Source organism: Eutrigla gurnardus, assembly GCF_963514095.1.
Source record: "Eutrigla gurnardus genome assembly, chromosome: 19".
Classification (NCBI taxonomy): domain Eukaryota; kingdom Metazoa; phylum Chordata; class Actinopteri; order Perciformes; family Triglidae; genus Eutrigla; species Eutrigla gurnardus.
Window position 1 is genome coordinate 2492572 of NC_139930.1, and position 21323 is coordinate 2513894.

The 21323-nt window shown below is 41.0% G+C and overlaps 1 protein-coding gene and 1 long non-coding RNA gene across 2 annotated transcripts; both read right to left on the reverse strand.

The window, feature by feature from the left end:
* Nucleotides 1–1276: 1276 nt before the first annotated feature.
* On the reverse strand, nt 1277–3854 carry LOC311030290 (uncharacterized protein; the record flags this gene model as incomplete). The annotated part of the gene is made up of 7 exons (XM_084035939.1): nt 3301–3854; nt 3116–3207; nt 2624–2741; nt 2430–2531; nt 2180–2353; nt 1672–1848; nt 1277–1386 (listed from the first exon to the last, which is right to left on the reverse strand). Exons 1-7 carry the CDS (start codon nt 3311–3313, stop codon nt 1277–1279), a joined length of 786 nt encoding a protein of 261 aa, XP_083892065.1. The 5' UTR covers nt 3314–3854.
* A 5573-nt stretch (nt 3855–9427) lies between these two features.
* On the reverse strand, nt 9428–10293 carry LOC311030267. The gene is made up of 3 exons (XR_014598958.1): nt 10172–10293; nt 9849–10084; nt 9428–9550 (listed from the first exon to the last, which is right to left on the reverse strand). It is a non-coding gene; the product is annotated as an uncharacterized lncRNA (long non-coding RNA).
* Between the last annotated feature and the right edge of the window lie 11030 nt (nt 10294–21323).

Consider the following 21323-nt stretch of genomic DNA (forward strand, 5'->3'; position numbering starts at 1 on the left):
AGGGAAAACACTTTAAAACTACATTAAAAATGGCGCACCACACACACACACATAGCAACCACGTGACCAGACTGTCGTTCTTCAAGCATTCTTCCGGGTTAGGTTAGGTTTCTAAACGTAGGGTTTAGAAATGATCTATCCACTTATTTTTTAGCATAAAAAGTCAAACCACGTCACATATGTTTATATTTTGAGAAAGCCTTTGTAAATAAATACATTAACACAAACATTTAATCGCGCTATTTTAGCACTTATTCTTGTCGCTCCGTTTCGCAGACTAACAGGGGTACGTTCAAAGACAGAACTGTTCGATCAACGTTTGAAAAAAGAACTTCTGGGGTTCGTAATTTGGATCTATTGTTGTTGTTCTGGTGTAATAATGTGGTTTAAAGTTTGTTTACATATAATGTGGCTATCGAGACTGTGCCCCACACGTCAATCAGATTGATTATTAGTGAAGCTAACGCTAGCTAACAACGTTAGCTAACGTTGCTGCTTGTGAACATACTTCAAGAGAGCGATGTGCTTCTCTGTGTAGTTTGGACAGATTTAGTGGCCATCATGTAGCCTATGAGCTTTATTTCCATTTTTAATGTGCAAATAAACTCAAACTTTAGATGCTTTTATATCAAACAGGTGGGTTTCAAAAAAGACACAGTTGTGGATTAAATGTACATGTATTTATTCCAGATGTTAAAGTTCTCCTCCAGACAGATTAAAGAATGACACTGTAAACCAGGGGTCACCGACCTTATTGACCCTGAGAGATACTTCCTGGGTCGTGAATCTGACAAAGGGCGACCAGTTTGAAACACTTATGAAATAACACATTTGCTTTGACCTCAGAACCAGCATAGGTCAGAGTTCACCTACATTCACTAAACTTATATTTAAGTTATAATAAACTTGTTTTTAATGCTTTTTTAAAAAACATTGTCATTTTCAAATCTATATAAATGCAAGTCTGATTAAAGAAGAATAGCAAAAGAATAAAAATAACATTTTTGAACAGGCACCTGTTGACAAAATGAAGCTTGAAGTCTGAAGACAAGTTAACATGAAGGAAAGGCTAGCTAATGAATGTAGCCGCCAAGGCGCTGATTAGTTTGGATGTCAAAAGCTTTGATAGGCATGGCTTTCCATGGCTTCAATATACAACATATATTTACAACATAGATAATAACATCTACAAGAAATCTACATTTTTTTCCTCCGCCGTGGGATTTTTACAAAACAAGAGTCTTGTAAACCACCCCACCCCTCCCTCTCCTCCCAACTAGATTTCTTCATCAGAATCTTCACTACTGCTGTCCTCTTCACTTTCCACGTCTTCCTCCATTGTGAAGAAACCGGGCTCTGTGTTGACAGTGGCGTAGGTGCCTGTGACTGCACTCAGTTTGTTTTGGAGAAAGTCTTTTCTCTGTAAAAGACAGGCGTGCGGTCCCCTGTATCCGGCCTCGGTCATATCCCAAGGAGTGGTTTGAGGGAAAAGTGAAAAGGAATGAGATTTAAAATTAGGCAGATACATTTGGAAATGTAATGCAGTTTGAATGCCCAACTCTGAGGCTGTGTTTTTGTCTGCTAAAAAGGAAAATAAAAAAAAATGTCAGTCATTGGGAATGCTCCTCTTTTAATAAATAAATAACTAAATAGAATATTTGTAGAACATACTGTGGTTCCTGATGTTGTCCTCAGTGTGATGAAGGAGGTTCTCCAGATTATCTAATGCCTTTCTCAGGCACTGATAATGCTGGGTCATCTCCTTCACAATTATGAGCTTCTCCTCTTCCATACGCCCGACCAGCATGACTTGGTCGAAAAGTCGCCTCTTCGAACGGAGGCTCACCACTATTTTAGAATAGAGAACAGATGTGACAGAATCAAAACATTTGAGCATATTCCATGTTCATGTGCCCATTGGTTAATAAAAGAATGGGTCAGTTTTTCCTCATACCTACTGTTGCTGACTATTGTTCTCTATTTGACTGATCTCTATCACTTAATCAAGCCTTTTCTAACATTCCATACTACAAAATAAGCAATAAAAGTATGTATGATTCGTACTGATATCATATTGGATTGATATCGGTATCGGCCAATATGTTTTCATGTATGGACTTTGTCAGTGTATTTTAAACCAATATTCACAGCTCAATATCAAAATGATGACTTTGCTTACCATCTCCTTGCACTTCCCAAGGCAGAACCACATTATCAGACAGGCTGCATGCTGCTTCTATGTCAGTTGTGTCTTGACCAGCAGCAACAGTGTTGAACTGGATTATCTTCTCTCTTAGTTTTTTCTTGAGCTCACCCAGTCTCCTCCGTTTCCGTTGCCTTGTTTGATTGCTGTCTGTTAGTTTAAAAAAAGTATTATTAGTAAGAATAACAAAGAAGCATTAGTTGTTGAGTGATGCAATACTAAATACCATTTTGTCGATAGAGATCATGCTTCTTCCTTCTGAGGGAATAGATGATCTCATCTATTTCTCTCTGGAGCTCTTCCTGGCTACTATGAGCACCATGATTCTCTTGAAAAACAGAAACAGGCAGAGTTTGAAAACCAAATGAAGCCAAATGAATGACAGTACCAAACTGACTTGTCAGCGACAATGTTGCTTACCAGTGGCTGCCCACTGCTTCACATCCTCCACCCACTGTTCTGTGTCATCCAGTGTGATGTTGAGGTCTTCCTGGAGATGCTGAAGATTTGCAGCTTCCAACTCTGCTCTCTGTGTAGTCTATTTAGAATGTTTTCAGCAGAAAAATACAATGTCAGAAGAATGTTCACTCAATTATCTGCTGCTAAATGCTTAATACTTTGCATTCTACATGTCAAAGTATCCTTGGGAAAGATACTGAATCCCATATTGCTGTCTATGTGAATTATATTCTGATGAGGAGCTGGCACATTGTACAGTAGTTTCAGTCACCAGTGTATTCACGTGTATGAATGTGTGTGACAATGAGATGAATGTGGACATACTTTGTAAAGCTTTGGAATGGTCACAAACACTAGAAAGCTGTGCTATATAAATACATTCCATTTACCATCCATTTAACCATTCAATGACAAATGTAAATGTTAAAAAAGTGTAGACTTCTTACTTCTTACTTTGACAAATCGCTTTGCCAGTGTCTTGTGGAGACTCTCCACCTTCCTGCTGTTCCATTCCATTGCAAGCATTGTTATCATATCAGCTCTGCCTGTATAAAACAAAACAGAGAATATGCACATTCAAATCAATTTTATTATCTGGTGTCGTTTCAAAGCATGCCACTTCATTTTTTTGAACCAACCTGACTTGGTCATGTATTTTGTGGTCAGAGCTGCCCTTGAGAGAAAACTGTTGACCTGCTCCACCTCCTCACCAACAGTATTTCCTGCACCATCCTGGTTTCTGCCACTCCACTTCACCTGCTCCAAAATAAACAAACATATACACAAATATATGCACTGCTTATAAAATACCTGTATTTACTTGCTCTCTTGCTTACACCAAAGTGTCCGGGCATGTTTTTGTACTTGTTTCCTCACCAGTTGTAACTGTTAGGCCAGAGATATACTTCCTTTTTTTTTTTTTTTTCTTTTTTTTTAAACTCTTTATTTACTTTGCTTTTTTTGTTTTACATAAACAAGAGCCATTGCACCACAATGCAAGTTAACAAAAGGATAGAAGATGAAAAACAGAATGTAAGTGAGTAAGGAGGAATAAAGAAAAACTTAAAAAAAAACAAAAACAAACAAATAACAAGTAGAGGTGGGGGACACCACTCTGGTTGCAGCTTTTATCACTGTCCATTAAGTCTGCTGCATATTAGACTCTTCTTTTTTCATATACAAACACAAACCATTTCTGCCACCTTTGGTCCAAGGTCCCTGCTTTCATTCTGAGACAGTAAGTCAGTCTTTCCATCAAGTAAATCTCCTCAACAATATTCAGCCACTGCCCTGGACTTGGAGGGTCACTTTTCAACCAGTTTCTTGTTATGGCCTTTTTACATGCCAAGATCAATATTTTGAAAAGGTACAGGTCCTTCTTTTGAATACTGCCTTCTGGAAACAAACCCAAATACAGAGTCCGGGGGTCTCTGGGTATCCTGTAAGAAAAAATCTTTTCCAGAATCTGAACCACTTTGACCCAGAACTCCTGCAATTTTACACATGACCAAAAAACATGCGTGTGATTGGCACTCATCTGCCCACATTTTCTCCAACATTGCTGCTGTTCACCTATTTGTTTATTTTTGATGTGTGGTGTGATGAAAAATCGAATTAAATTCTTCCATCCAAACTCCCTCCATCTTTTTGAGCTGGTGGAGGTTTGTTGAGTTCTGCACATAGAATGCCAATCAGACTCAGTCAGTTCAATATTCAGTTCTCGTTCCCATTTTGATTTCACATACAGTGAGTTCCTTCCATTTTGTTTTTGTAGACCTCTATACAGCTTAGAGACAGTCTTAACAGGCATACGTTTATATGCATTAGTAAATACTTCAATCACTTTGTTTTCTTCTGTAGAAACTCCTCTTTTGATTTCTGTCTCATAGAAATGTCTTAGCTGTAAGTATCTAAACAGGTCACCATTTTCTAAACCAAATTCTCTTTTGAGTTTTTCAAAAGTTTTGAAAGTTTTCCCCTCCAAGAGTGTACACATCGCTGCAATCCCCTTTTCTCTCCACCTTGCAAATGTAGTGTCAGTTACAGCGGGCCTAAACAGAGATGTTTGAGAAGGCCAAGTTAAAAGTTTACTGTCTCCTTCTAATTTATATTTTTTAACTATCTCATACCAATTTTTAAAAGCATTCTCCAAGATTAGGTTTTCTCCCTTGTAGTCTGTGTGTTGAATTCCCCCTAACCTGGTTTGAGGTGGAGAATTAACCAAGTTCAGTTCAATGTGCTTCCACCTTGCTTGATATTCGGGAGAGCACCAATAGACAAAGTATCTCATCTGGGCAGCATAATAGTATTCCTTTAGATTTGGTACTGCAAGGCCTCCATGTTCTTTGTCAATTTGAAGTGTTTTAAATCTTACCCGTGGTCTTGCTCCAGCCCAGATAAACCGTGATAACTGTTTGTCCCACATTGAAAACTGTGAATCGGGGATTCTGACAGGTAAGGATAAAAAGAGGTACAGTAACCTTGGCAACAGGTTCATTTTCACTGCCTCGATCCTTGAACTAAAGTCTAACCCCAATGTGGACCATTTTTTAGTGTCTTCCTGTATCTTGTCATTTATTATTTTGTAGTTTATTTCATATATTTTATCGAGTTTATGACCAATTAACACTCCTAAGTATTTTATTGATGTTGCTTCCCACTTCACTTTATATTTCAGCCTAATATCTTTACTTGGTGTATAATTAAAAGAGAGTATTTGTGTCTTAGCTATGTTCAATTTATAACCAGACTTTTGACCAAACTCATCTAGAGTCACCATGAGTTTAGGGAGTGTTGAATTGGGATCTTGGAGATAGACAATAATGTCATCCGCAAAGAGTCCTATTACATGGTCCTCATTTGCTATGCTGATTCCTCTCAGTTCTTTATTTTGTCTTATACTCTGTGCTAGGGGCTCTATAAATATTGCAAAAAGTGCGGGGCTAAGACAGCAGCCCTGGCGGGTGCCTCTGTGTAGCTTAAAGCTGCCTGTCAGATGGCCATTGATTTTTATTCTAGCAGTTGGGTCCCTATAAAGAGCCTGCATGCACCGGACAAATTGACCATTGAAGCCCAGCCTCTCTAGCACTCGAAACAGAAAGGGCCAGGAGACCCTATCAAAGGCCTTTTCTGCGTCTAAACTGGCCAGTACTGCACTTAGATGTTTTTATCAATCTGTTCTATGATGTGTAAAGTTCGTCTGATGTTGTCTTGAGTTTGACGTCCTTTTATAAACCCAGTCTGATCCTCACTAATTAAGTCAGGCAGGAGATGCTCAATTCTTTTAGAGATAATAGACGTGAACAACTTATAATCTACATTCAAAATAGAAATTGGACGATATGATTCGCAATTTTCTTTGTTTTTCCCTTCTTTCGGAATAGCTGATATCACTGCCTCTTTCCATGATGGTGGTATCACAGCTTTTTTTAGAGTCCAATTAAATGAATCTAACATAACAGGAGCAAGGTCCTCTTTAAAGATCTTGTACCATTCATTCGGGAAACCATCACTTCCAGGGCATTTATTTGCTTTCAGTTTACTGATAGCCATGTCCAATTCTTTTTTTGTGATGGGAACAATTAATTCATCGTTTTGAAGTTTTCCTATGGAGGGGAGGTCTAACGATGACAAATATTGTATAACATTTTCTTCATCTACAGTTTTGGGCTGCGAATATAGAGCTTCATAGTAATCTTGAAAAATGTTATGGATTTCATCCGGTTCATAAGTTATTCTATTAGTTATGGGATCTCTAATTTTATGTACCGTATGTTTCATTTGTTGAGCCCTAAGGCGTTTTGCTAGAATTTTAGTTGCTTTTGGGCCTGATTCGTAAAAGCTTTGCTTAGTGAATCTCAATTTCTTTTCCAATTCGTCATTCAGGATATTATTTATTTGAACTTTTAACTCTTTAATCTGTTTTTTTAACCCTTCGTCCTCATCTTTTGGTTGTTGCTTCTCTAGTTTTCTCAAAGTTTTCTCTAGTTCATCATATTTTGACCTCATCAATTTTTTTAGATATGCTGTTCTTGAAATGAGTTTCCCTCTCATTATTGCCTTGATTGTGTCCCATAAAATGGTCGGGTCCACTTGGTCAGTCATATTATCTTTTATAGATTCGCTAATTTCTCTTTTAATCTCCTTAACAACGGTTTCCTTGTTTAGAACACTGATATTTAGTCTCCACAGCGTACACTTCTGTCTGTCGTTCAGATGTATATTTAAATGAATTACATTGTGGTCTGATATATCCGCTGTTCCTATGGAACATTCCCTCACCCTGTGTCTATCTGTAATATTCATCAAAAAGAAGTCTATTCTGGAGTGGACCCGGTGAGTAGCTGAGTAGTGGGTATAATCTTTTTCGGATGCATGCAGGTTCCTCCAGACATCAAACATACCTGTTTCTTGAATTAGCAAGTTGAGATCTCTTGATTTAAGACATTTATGTCTTTTTATACTTGTTGTGTCTCTAGAGTGGTTCAGGACCGTGTTCCAGTCCCCTGCGCAGACTAATACTCCTTCACTTTCAGATGTTAATATGTGAAACAGGGACTTAAAGAATTTTCTATCGCTCTCTGGAGGGGCGTATATATTAGCAAATGTGACAAGGATGTTATCAATCCTTCCTTTAATGATTATATATCTACCCTGCGTATCACTTTTTTCCATGATTAATTCAAAATTGAGATTGTTGGAAATCAGGGTAGCCACACCTCGTTTCCGACTGTTTTCACATGAGCTAAAAAAGGAGTTTAAATACCCAAACCTCTTTAACTTCTCGTGTTCGATTTTGGACATATGAGTCTCTTGAAGAAATATGATTTGCGCCTCATCCTTTTTCATTTTAGCAAGTACCTTACTTCTCTTTACAGGGTTACTCAGGCCATTCACATTTAAGGAAGCACATTTCAGACTATTTGAACGTATCATGTACACTCTTTAAAACAAGCAAGCTGGTGTCCCCACAAAACAAACTCTTAACATGAACTGCAATTAGAAAACACAAACATGAACTTGAACAGACCTCCAAAAAAGAGGGGAGATCTTGATGCCCCTCAACTGCGACCCCGTTGGTGGGTCGAGGGAGCAGCCTCTCACTTAGAGAGGGCCCAATGTTAAGGGTGGGTAATGAGTCAAAAAACAACTCAGCCATCCTACTAGTCCAACTTTTACAATAAAAAAAAAAGGTGGAAGTCGCCTCTCCCAGGCGTTTCATGCTCTGTGTAGAGCTTAGAAAAGAAAAGAAATAACAACTCACGTCAGAGTCTCGAGTTTAAAGTTTCCATACCGGGTAATGCAATATAAATCCACGTTCATGTTTCCTCGGTGTGTCCTCTCTGGAACTCCTGAAGCTTCGCCCTCGCTCTCTGGGCCGTGGTGTGCCCCTTCTCCCGGCGCCCAGCCACCCGCTGCCATCCTATCCGCTCCAAAAGCCGCGTCTCCGCGAAGCTCTCTCCATCGATTGGCTCCGGTTCTTCCACGGGGAAGCCGCGCTTCTTCAGCTCTCTCTGTGCCTCCTGTGCGGTGCTGTATGTGCGGACTCCCGTGTTCCAGTGGATTCGCATGTTTGTGTACGGTGTCTGGAAGCGGATACCTTTTTCTTTTAGGGCTTTTTTGACCACGTTATATTCCTTGCGCTTCTTTACAATCTCCGACGCATAGTCATGGTCAAAGTAGATGAATCTTTCACCCACTTGTATTTTCTTCTTTTTCCACGCTTCTCTCAGTATCAGCTCCTTGGTGGTAAACTCCAAGAAGCTGAGCACAATGGGTCTCGGGGGTGCGTCGGGTCGCGATCTGGGCGCCAGGGTCCGGTGAGCCCGCTGTATTTTCAGATCTACGTCTTGTAATAGTGGCAGCTCGCTTTTAATGAGTTTCTCTATAAACTGTGGTACCGAGTTTCCCTCTTCCCCCTCTGCCACCCCGAAGATGCGTATATTGTTTCTTCTCGACCGAGATTCTAAGTCCGTTAATTTTTTCTGCAAGGATCTTTGCTGTTTGAGATACGTACAGAGCGTCTCCGTTGCCTCCTCCGTCCAACCTTCAACCTGCTCCACCCGGGAATCTGCCTCGTCAACGCGGTCCGACAGGCTCTGCACCGCCGTTGTCAGATTATCGAGTTTCCCGTTGACTTCTTGCCTCAGTTGAATAATTTCCTGTTTCAGGTCATCATTGTGTCCCTTGATATCATTTTTTAGCCCATTAATCGCCTTGATGATATCCCCAGAGTCCGTGTTTGTTGCGGGGTTTCTCTGGCTTGCAGCCGCTCCGCTACGAGTGTTAGCTTGAGCTAACGTTGCTCCGGCGTTGCTAACGTTAGCTTTCGGCGGCGAGTTGTTCCTTTCTTGTGCTTTTGGCATTTTTTCCCTTCGTCTCTCGTCTTTGGAGGTTCTACATCCACTCGTCAGGCCTTTGCTTGAATAAATTTGACGTTTTGAGTTGCTGGGTGAGTAATTATTTTAGGCCTGGGAGAGCGACTCCACAACACGACTTACTCCGCCATCAGCCAAACCGGAAGTCTCAGATATACTTCCTTTTTAAGCATGTGTGTCCTTAACAACATCTTTATTTCTGAGGAGCTGCAAAAGAACTGTCCAAAATGACACTATGCAAAAAAAGGTAGCTATGGTGAACACTAGTTAAAAGCAAGTATATCTCTGGCCTTACAGGAACTTTGACAAGCCTGTAACATGATTACAACATATAAAGTGATTTCACTAATGTGGTCAATCTTCTTATGACACAAACTCTTAACTTGCACACTGTACCTCACATTTGCCAGTGTGAGCCTTGGCATGCATTACAGAGAGGAAAGGCCTCATGGCTGTAAGTATTTGGAGCTCAGGCAACTTCACTGCCATCTTCTCCAAATATGGCCAATACCTGTAGAGAAAACCACTTAGTGCTTAGGTTGCATACTGCCATGATTATAGGGAGATAAATCAGAGGTAGTAACCAGTAAAATCTCTGTTACCAACCGAAGAACAACATGTATCAAAAACAATGCTAGAGATAATAATGCCTTATATCTGGTGGACATGGAGGTTGTACCACATAAGCTATTTTTTACAGCCATAAAAAAGGCATGATTCTAGGCCTGTTGTGGCAATCTACAAGGAATTAATACAGTGCAAAATACCAGTGAAAACTTCATTTATGACTTGGAAAGGGTTAAGATTACCTGCAAGTGAGGTCCATACAAAAGAACGTTATGTTTGCAGCTTCAGCAAGCTCTTTCTGCAGGAACAATGGGTAGGCATAGATTTCACCACGGTAGTGGTTTAAGCCTTGAAGCAGAATGCCATGTCTGCAAACGGCAATTTCCAGGCCCTCCTCGTCCACCTTGGCCCTGGACTTTCGTGAGGTTTCTCGCCCTGCTGTAAAAGTTGCCGGCCCACAGACGTCATGACCAGTCCTCTGAAAGGAGACACAATCTGTTATATGTAGCCCAGAGACAAGTTAAAAAAAGAAAAAGAAGTGGTAGGAGGTTGGATAAAACCTTACAATCGTCATTTGGCTTCTAATATGATCCACAAAGGCAGACACTTTGGCATCTTCAGCGATGAACAGGCCATCAAAGAGAGGTGGTTCATCTGTCCTGTTAAATCAGAAGAATTTCCTTGTTTTATTACAGCCTTTATGTCACCTGTCGAAATGAATGCTGATATTTCACATTAGCGGAGTAGTTAAATATTACTGTGATTTACTGTGGAGGTAAAAATAAATAACATTACTGAAGTTATTGGCCATGGATTAGGGCCATGGAACCGAAACAAAAAGGTATTACTAAGATTAGAAAAATAGTTTGCTGACCCTTTGGACTTTTTGAAGCGGTAGTGCTTTCTGTTACCATCTGCAGATATGGCAAGCATGTCTGTTGTGCATGCAGGGCACTTGAAGGGCTCAACCAGGCACAGATGCTGTTTCTTCCAGTGGCAGAAGGCAAATTCGCGATATACCCTGTGAAAGGTATCACCACAAATACTGCCCGTCTGAAAACAAGGATGGTATTATTTTGGTTAATTCCAAACTTTGCAATTTGGAATTCAAAATTTCAAATAGCAAGAGTTCTCACCCGTCCTGTGCGATGGGCCCGATGTTCAAGCATTCTGATAAATGCTTTCTGGGATGTAGCTGGGCTGGCCAACTTCATTTGCTGAAATGATGTAAAAACATCAAATTTAAACAGCATTTGGCAGCTTGCTGTTGCTGGCCAGTATCTGCAACTGATGAAGTCACTGATTCCTGGCGTCCACTTGCAGGAGCAATGTGGGCAACTGACAGCAGGCAACCAGAGGTTGTATGGACCTGAAAAAAAAATACATACAGTGTACGGAAAGTATTCAGACCCCTTTAAATGTTTCACTCTTTGTTTCATTGCAGCCATTTGCTTAAATCAAAAAAGTTAATTTTATTTCTCATTAATGTACACTCAGCACCCCATCTTGACAGAAAAAAAACAGAAATGTAGACATTTTTGCAAATTTATTAAAAAAGAAAAACTGAAATATCACATGGTCATAAGTATTCAGACCCTTTGCTCGGTATTGAGTAGAAGCCCCCTTTTGAGCGAGTACAGCCATGAGTCTTCTTGGGAATGATGCAACAAGTTTTTCACACCTGGATTTCGGGATCCTCTGCCATTCTTCCTTGCAGATCCTCTCCAGTTCTGTCAGGTTGGATGGTGGACAGCCATTTTCAGGTCTCTCCAGAGATGCTCAATTGGGTTTAGGTCAGGGCTCTGGCTGGGCCAGTCAAGAATGGTCACAGAGTTGTTCTGAAGCCACTCCTTTGTTATTTTAGCTGTGTGCTTAGGGTCATTGTCTTGTTGGAAGGTGAACCTTCGGCCAGGTCTGAGGCCCTGATCACTCTGGAAGAGGTTTTCTTCCAGGATATCTCTGTACTTGGCCGCATTCATCTTTCCTTCAATTGCAACCAGTCGTCCCGTCCCCGCAGCTGAAAAACACCCCCATAGCATGATGCTGCCACCACCATGTTTCACTGTTGGGATTGTATTGGGCAGGTGATGAGCAGTGCCTGGTTTTCTCCACACATACTGCTTAGAATTAACGGCAAAAAGTTCAATCTTAGTCTCATCAGACCAGAGAATCTTATTTCTCATAGTCTGGGAGTCCTTCATGTGTTTTTTGGCAAACTCTATGCAGGCTTTCATATGTCTTGCACTGAGGAGAGGCTTCCGTTGGGCCACTCTGCCATAAAGCCCCGACTGGTGGAGGGCTGCAGTGATAGTTGACTTTGTGGAACTTTCTCCCATCTCCCTACTGCATCTCTGGAGCTCAGCCACAGTGATCTTTGGGTTCTTCTTTACCTCTCTCACCAAGGCTCTTCTCCCACGATTGCTCAGTTTGGCTGGACGGCCAGGTCTAGGAAGAGTTGTGGTCGTCCCAAACTTCTTCCATTTAATTAGAGATGGGACGTTTGACACCGAGACTCCGAAGCCTGCTTCACTCTATTGAAGCAGGCTGGTTCGAAACGCTGTGTCGAGGCTTGTATCAAATCTCCGCGATCACGTGACCGATGACGTTTGACGCTTCATACGTCACAACGAACCACCGGAAATGAGGTGACTGATTCGAAGTTTTGGCGCTCCTTCATTCGTTATAAGGAGACGCGAGATGCCCAGTGCTCCCCCCTGCTTCATAGCGTTCTGAGAGACCTTTGACAGCGACGACCCTACTTGAGTGATGGAGAATCCGAGTGGAAGAAAGCGATCCCGTGGATGGGAACACTTCGACCTTGTGTCACCCACCAAGGTAGGTGTTTTATAAGATAATATAGCCTTATATAATATACTTTAATATGGTATTGCAAAATATCTTCCCGCGACACTTGCAAGGATGTAATGGTTACAGAAAATGAATGAATGTTATGATATAGCTTGTAATATTTTCAACTTCATATTATCTTGATTGTTTCAATATTGCATTTAAATATATTTATTAATGTATTTTTTTAAATTTAGGTTCAGTGCCTCATATGCTCACGAGAGCTGGTGTATGGAAACAACACCTCCTCTATGTTGCGGCATCTTCGTGCCAAGCATGATCATGCAGCAACTTCTCAGCCGAGCACCTCAGCTGAAGCTCACCCTGCTGACCCTTCTGGTATTGTATTGTAACTGTATTGTAACTACTCAATACAACCTATTCTTCAGTTGAATCCAAATAAGATTTAAAAGTTGCACACATGTAACCTACATTTTTTCTTTCATCAGTGTCCAGGAAGCAACAGCTGGATGAGGCCTTGCTGAACCTTGTAGTTATGGACACACAGCCATTGTCTGTGGTGGAGAATGAAGGCTTTAGGGCCTTTGTCCACCTCCTGGATCGGACATACACGATCCCAGGAAGGAAGGCTCTGAAACAGATGTTGGAGGACAAATATAAGATCACCAAAGACCAGGCCGTAGCAGAAGTAGAAGAAGGCATCCACTATCTGTTTAACAGCAGATATGTGGACCTCCATTAACATGGATGCCTACTTGGCAGTGACTGGGCACTTCATCACAGAAGAGGTCCAGCTCAAAACTGTTCTGCTTGGTGTCAAGCAATTCCCCAGGTCCCACACTGCAGCAAATATTGCAGAGGCCAAAGCCACTCTTATGGCAGAATGGGGAATAAGAACCAGAGTGAGGTGTCTGGTCACAGACGCGGCACCAAATATGATTGCTTGTGCCAATGTACTTAATGTGGGTCACATTAACTGCTTTGCCCACATGTTAAATCTGGTGGTGAAGAAGTCATTGTCACAGACATCTGACCTGGATGACATACGCACCAGGGCACGTAAAATCGTGGGGCATTTCAAGTCGAGCACTACAGCTAATGAAAAGCTCTGTGAAATACAGCGACAGATGGGCCGACCAGAGCACAAACTTGTGCAAGAGGTGGACACCCGCTGGAACAGCACATTCTCAATGCTCCGGCGGCTGTACGAGCAGAGGGAGCCCCTGGGTGCAGCCCTCAGCAGTCTTAACACCCCCCTCCTGCCATTTTCTGCTGAGGAATATGAAACAATCAATCAGTGCATCTCAGTCCTCTCTCCCTTCCACCAGGCCACTGAAGAGATGTCCACAGAGAGGAGGGTGTCTGGATCAAAGGTGATCCCCATTGTAAAGATGCTGAAGCACCAAGCTTCAAGACAGTGTGCTTCAGTAACACACCACATAGCCAGTAACTTGGTTCACAACATGAACACTAACCTTGCTTGAAAAGGTAACTTCATTAACACTTGCAACATTATTGGATCCCCGATTCAAAGAGGTGGGCTTCTGCAGCACAACAAGCTGTCAGGCAGCGGTGGAAAGGCTCACCAGAGAATGTGCCAATGTAATGCCTGCACCGGCTCTGCCACTGGCACCTGCAGAGGGTCCATCCCCTGTCCAGAGCAACAGCCTCTGGGACCTACTGGACAGCCACGTGGATGCACAACGTCCATCAAATTGTACCGCCAGTGCAATTGCAGAGGTCCAGAGGTAAACAAAATGTACTTTTACTTTTTCTATTTTGTTTTGTATTCATCTCTTGCTGAAATGATAATGATAATCCAGATATCTGAAGGACAAACTGCTGCCCAGGACAGAGGACCCATTAAAGAATTGGCTCCTCCAAAAGGCTGCCTACCCACACCTTTTTATAGTAGCAATGCAGTATCTTTGCACACCAGCATCCTCTGTCCCCTGTGAGAGGATCTTTTCGAAGGCTGGCGAGATCGTCAGCCAGAGAAGAAGCCGTTTGAAGCCAAGCACCATTGAGCAGATTTTGTTTTTAAATAAAAACTTGTAATAAAGTGTTGCACAAGCATAAACATCAACACAACAACACATCCCCCAAGCACATTTCCCTTATGCACGTAATCACTTCATTTTGACACTGTAGCACAAGCACAATCCCACATATTCACAAAAGTACCTCTACAATGTTGCATTGGAATCTTTTCATATTATGTGTTACATCACAATCATGTTCTTAATGATAATCAGTTTATGATCCAAATCCTGGGATGTCCCACCACAAGTGGTTTCCACTGAATTGCATCAAAACTTCTCACAAACTCAGTCACACCTCCAAAACACATGTTTCAAGTAATTACAGGTAGTAACAGGACAACACATTTAACATTTTATTAGTCAATTGACATTATATAGTAACACTTTGTTGTGTATGTGTGAACAATGATTCTTAGAATGAAGACACAACTGCTTAATAATGACTTTATTGCTTTTGTGTTGGAACTGGAAGCAATGATGTGTGAATCATTTGGAGGTTCATTGCTGCTATAACTGCAGCTGACCACTAGATGTCACTGGTAGGGTCTTTCTGTGAAGCTTTGAAGCTTCGAATCTTTTTTCGGTACAATCAGGAAGAAGCCTCAAAAGCTTCACGAGGCTTCATTTGCCCATCTCTACATTTAATGATTATGGAGGCCACTGTGCTCTTAGGAACCTTGAGTGCTGCAGAAATTCTTTTGGAACCTTGGCCAGATCTGTGCCTTGCCACAATTCTGTCTCTGAGCTCCTTGGGCAGTTCCTTTGACCTCATGATTCTCATTTGCCCTGACATGCACTGTGAGCTGTAAGGTCTTATATAGACAGGTGTGTGCCTTTCCTAATCAAGTCCAATCAGTTCAATTAAACACAGCTGGACTCCAATGAAGGAGCAGAACCATCTCAAGGAGGATCAGAAGAAATGGACAGCATGTGAGTTAAATATGAGTGTCACAGCAAAGGGTCCGAATACTTATGACCATGTGATATTTCAGTTTTTCTTTTTTAATAAATTTGCAACAATTTCTACATTTCTGTTTTTTTCTGTCAAGATGGGGTGCTGAGTGTACATTAATGAGAAATAAAATTAACTTTTTTGATTTAAGCAAATGGCTGCAATGAAACAAAGAGTGAAACATTTAAAGGGGTCTGAATACTTTCCGTACCCACTGTATACCATTTCACATTATAGGTACAAAACAGGACCAAGTGATAATATTGAGCCATTATTGGCTTGTGATGGGATACAAACAGTAGAAGGAAGTGACAAGGTACCATTGATAGTCACCAAGACAGTCTGCTTTCCTGGCATGACGGTGTAATCTTGGTCTCGGCCACAGGAGCACATTTGTGTTGGTGGAGGAATGGGCAGCAGACATACTGGAGTAATGAAAATTTCACAAATTAATACCTATAGTCAAAATATAAAACACTAACAGTTCAAGTTTATGTAGTGCATTTTATCGAAACCTAAAGACAAAAAACAGAAAGCAAAATCTTTTGAACACACCTTGTTCAACCAGTTCATAATGGCCTCTTTCATCCATTTTCACTGATGATGTGGGAGGAATATGTTTGTAAGAACTCTCTATCATGATTTCTCTGTCATGAAAGATGAGTTTTTTATGAACCATTGAGTCACATTCTGCACAGAGAAACTGAACTCCTGAGGGAACACAGTCCAAGCACCGGACCACAGCATTGGCTGTTTTGCACTGCTGACAGCAATGCTGGGGAACACCTTCTGCAGCCAGCAAGCAACTCAGGAGCTCTGGCACTGCAGCCTTGAATTTTTCCCCAGTGGTCAGCTGCCTCTTGGTCCACTCTGACATGCTGGTTGTTTCCTCCACTTCTGCTGATGCTGGGACGGTGACTGAACTCAACAAGTCTCTTAATGTTTGGAGATGTTGATCTAAATTGATAAAGTATAAAAAAAAAAACATGCCAAAGAGAGTCATAAGTTTTTTTTTTAACACAACAAAAAAGGTCTATATGGCTTTGCCACAGCCAATGCATCATATAGCCTACATGGCTGCTGCAGTACATTCAATATTCAGATGCCTATTTGGATATTTTCAAATTCAAAGATTAAGGTTGACTTTATTTGAGTTGTCAGATTTAAATATGCATACCAAGATTTGGGACCTCTTGCGGAATTTCATCCATCTGCGAGGCCTCACCTTCTTGCACCTCCATAGTACCAGTGGGTTTAGCTGCAAGCAATAATGTAAGAAACATTACTGCTGACCAACAGCTTCAACTTATAATAATAAATGTAATATTTTTCTGACCAGATCGGTTCTTCCGCATTGATTTTGGTACAATGGACCCATCCTGGTCCCTTGTCCTCCAGGAAACATTGGAGCCTGCAGTCCCCTTCTGTTTCCTTTTCTTTGATGGCTAAAAGTAAAAAAAAAAAAAAAAAAAAGATATTTGCCTTTACTGAGGCTAAGTGTTTTTAAGAGAAAATTAAGTGCAATAATAGAGAAAAATATATGAAAAATATTACTGTTTTTGCTGCCAATTCATCTGCCAACACTTTCCCCGCCTCCAGCCACTGTCTGAAGGACTCAGATGCCATTTCCAGAGATAAGAAACTGGTTCTTAAAAGAACCGTTGGTTTATTTATATACGATGTATATTAATGTTCAGAAGACCTGAAAAAAAAACAACATGAACCAAACGGATGAACTCAGATTAGTCGTGCAACCATGTATTCTATTTGTTGCCACAGAAATTAACATATAGTTAAATTTAATATAAAGTGAATTATCATAATTTTTTTATATTATTGTCGACGTGTGTGTGTGTGTGGGGGGGGGGGGGGGGCAGTACACATTACAGTAGTATTCTGTGCAAAACGTCAGATAATTTCAACACATGCCAATTGGTCCCGTGAAAAAAAATGAAACCCGGACATTTTCATTAATTTATAAAAAACAAACAAAAAAACCCGGACGGATCGGACTTAAAAAGAGGACAAGTCCGGGAAAAAGAGGACGTCTGGCCACTCTATTGGTCAAATCATGTCTTTAATATGATTCAGACCTGATCTAAAACCGTCAAACTAAACTCAGCTACATATGAATCGCAAGTACTCGATTATATTAATATAAAACATCGGCAAATAAAATTAAATATACAAACCTGTCGCACTCAAACTCTTCCGGCTCTTAGTACGTTGTTTTTGATTGGAGAAGAAGGTCAAAGTTCATCAGTGACGTCTCATCTGAGACACCGGAGTGTCGATATTTACTTGACCGCTAGAGGGCGCGCTATTTTGAAACGTAACATATGGTCGTAATTCGGTGCTTGACACACGACCTATGTGGTCGTTTTCTCGAGGAGGACAGTCTCTGCCTTTGCCATTGCAGCCCCAAGGCTATGGAACAGCCTACCCATTTCAATGAGGTGCTCCTCCTCTGCAGCTGCCTTTAAGGCAAATCTAAAAACCTTTTTGTTTTCCCAGGCCTTTAAATGTCCCTGATGGTCTCAAGTGTGTGTCATTTTTCATTCTGGCTGTCCCAGCCATGGCTATTCTGTATTTTGTACCTTGTTTGTAATTTTGTGTTCACTGAACTGTACAGCACTTTGGTCAACTTTGGTTGTTTTTAAATGTGCTTTATAAATAAATTGATTTGATTTGATTTGATTTAAAACTGGTGATGTTAAAAAAATACACAGTAGTGGTCAGACACAGCCAGGTCGACAACAGAGGACACACCGATGGACAGGCCATGGGTTATGACCAGGTCCAGGGTGTATCCTCTGTTGTGAGTTGGCTGAGCGACGTGCTGCTTAAAATCAAGACACCTTAAAAGATTTTAAAACTCTCTGGATATCGGGGCCGAGGTAACATCAACGTGTAGATTAAAATCACCAGTTATTAAAATCCTGCTATGAGAGGTGTGGATAATTGATAAAAGTTCAGAAAATTCACTGATAAAGAGCTAGAGTGATGGGGTGGTCTGTATATAGTAAGGCAAAGAATTGGAGGACTGCTAAAAGTAAAGGCATGGTGCTCAAATGATGAGTAACTGTTAAAAAACACTCCATTTGAGGTCAATGAGTTATCTATAGTCGATGCCGTCCCTCCTCCTCTTCTACCCTCTCTAGTAGAAAATAACAAATTAAAATTTGGTGGGGAAGCCTCGGTGAGAACAGCAGGTACGTCAGTGCCAAGCCATGTCTCAGTTAAAAGAAGACAGTCTAACTTGTTATCTAAAATCACATCATTCATTAAAAAAGTTCTATTTAAAAGAGAGCGAACATTAAAAAGTGCCAAGTTTATGGTGACAGGTGGTTTGTTGACTGGAGTGGTGGATTGTTCTGTGAGTGGTCTGAGATGATGAAAGTTCACAGAGTGGGTGTGGTAGTGTCTGATGTGGTGGTGGTGTGTAATGATTACGGGAATGGGTGAAGTGTTGGTGTGAATATGAGGTCCAAGTCCGGTGTTGTATGTATGGTGATCAGAGGTGGAACTGAAATCATAGGAGCATGGACCTGGGGGACATGTTACAGGTTCCCCCTGTAATTACACAGAACTCTCTTGAAAGAATGTGGTTCAGTTGTTGCACACTTACAAACCTCTGCTTGTTCTCAAAGCACTATCCAAACCATAGTTGGTTCCATGGAGGAAGTTATTAGTGATGTTCAAGGTCGAGCACAAGAAGCAGTTCTCCAAACATTTCCCTCTGAAACTAAGGAGTCAGAAATGTATAAGAAAGTAGAGCACTGTTTAAATCCATTAGACAAGCCCTTTTCCAAATTTAACATGGATGAAGAGCCAAAAATATTATGATGAAAAATGGGAAATAGTTGATTGTAAAGAATTTGTCCTTGGTGTGAGAGTGGATACACGTAGACATAGAACTCATATAGTCAGGTTCCTGTAACAGACAAGTTCATGTATGTACCCATTTTAGGTACAATACATCCATTTTCAGAAACAGTGAGACAAGAGAGTGCTTCTTACAAGAGAAACACTGTAAAAAGGGGACATACAAAGACATTAATGATGGGTTTGATTTCCAAAACCGTCCTCTTTCTTCACAACAGAGACATGCTCTACAAATGTTACTTTATTAGGAGGATTTAGAAATGGCTAATGCATTGGGTTCTAAGAAGGGGATCCACAAACTTGGTTGTGTTTATTTTCCTTTAAAAAACCTCCCAGCCAAGGTGAACTCTGTGCTAATGAACAGACATCTTGCAGCTCTTTTCTACACCCAGGATTTAAAGACGTACGGTTTTGAAGAAATATTAAAGCCTCTTAATGACGATTTGAACATTTTAGAAACTGAAGGAATCAACTCCCATTTATTGATGAACCAGTGTTTGGCTCTGTAATTCAAGTCACGGCAGATAATCTTGCTTTGAATAGTTTGCTCGGCTTTGTTGAATCTTTCAGTGCAACATACTTTTGTAGCTTCTGTCTGACAAATGAGGAAGAAATTCCGTGTGTTTGTTCTGAGGATGATCCAGGACTTAGTCTGCGCTCCAGAGAGCTTCATATTGAACGTTGTAATGCACTAAGTGAAGATCCTGCTCTACCTTTTGTTTATGGGGTTAAACCCTTGTGTGCTTGGTTCATGACAGGATTTTCAGTGCACTGGTCATTTTGCAGTTGATATAATGCAGGATTTGTTGGAGGGTGTCGTACAGTATGAGTTTAAGCTGTTTTGTTCAGTAGCTGCTTAAAAATGTTACATCTCTATGAACACGTTGTCAGATCGGATACAGAGTTTTAATTATGAATATATGGAACGTAAAACAAACCGAGTCACTTCAAGATTGAGGACAACAGCAATCTGGCCAGAATATGAGTTTAAATAAATGAACCAGTTATTATGAACTTAAATGTGATCATAAATCTTAGTTTCCCTTCACTTCATAGTGGAAGCGGTAGAGAGTCAGAGTCAGTGCGTCGTTATCCAGTCCATTCCACTTGTTCATATAGAACACGCCCACATCACTGAAGCCCAGTCCACGTTTTCCCTGCAACCTAGGTTGCACTCGGTACCTGGGTACCTGCAGTGTGTGTACCGGGAGCGGAGCACACAGAACCGACTAGAGCAGCATTAGGAGAAGAACGTGACGTGATGGATATACGGAATTGTTTCAAGAGAGTAAGTATTCATCACTGCTGATAGTAACAATAAGTTAGCTGCAGCCCCCCAGCTAACAGCAGAAAGTCCCACGTCATTGCCAAATGCTCCCTGTTTGACAAAAAAAACCCTGGCTTGCACACTCTGTAGCTGAGAGCCCCCTGTACAGGAGGCAGCATGAGATGCATGCTGTATATCTCTGTGCACGTCTTACCTTTGTTGTTTTGCGGTCAAAAGTTACATTTCAGCTCAAAAAGGACTCTGCTACAGTAGCTAGCTAGTTAGTCCGACATGCAATGTGAAGGTCCTGGTTGTTTGTAGAGTTAGGTGTGCACTCTTCATATTATCTTTGGGGTGACTTCCTTCTGGAGCATCAGATGCACACCGTGAACCAGCTCATTCACATATGATTATGTGGATAATAATAATAATGACAATAATAATGATGATGATAATACGGTAATAATAATAATAATAATAAGAATACACTAATAATAATCAAACCTGTAAGAGTCAGGGCAGAGGAGCAGAGAGAGTGAGAGGGGAGAAACCTCTACTGGAAAGGTGAGTCATTTGTGATGCAGGCAGTCTTGGAATTTTATGGGGTGACTTCCTTTTATGGGGTGACTTCCTTTTATGGGGTGACTTCCTTCTGGATTATCAGCTGTGTTTCTCACTTTACGCATGGATGCACACAGTGAAACAAGAGCTGATCAGTGGATCAGTGGAATGTTTGATTACATTTTTGTATTCAGCATAAAAT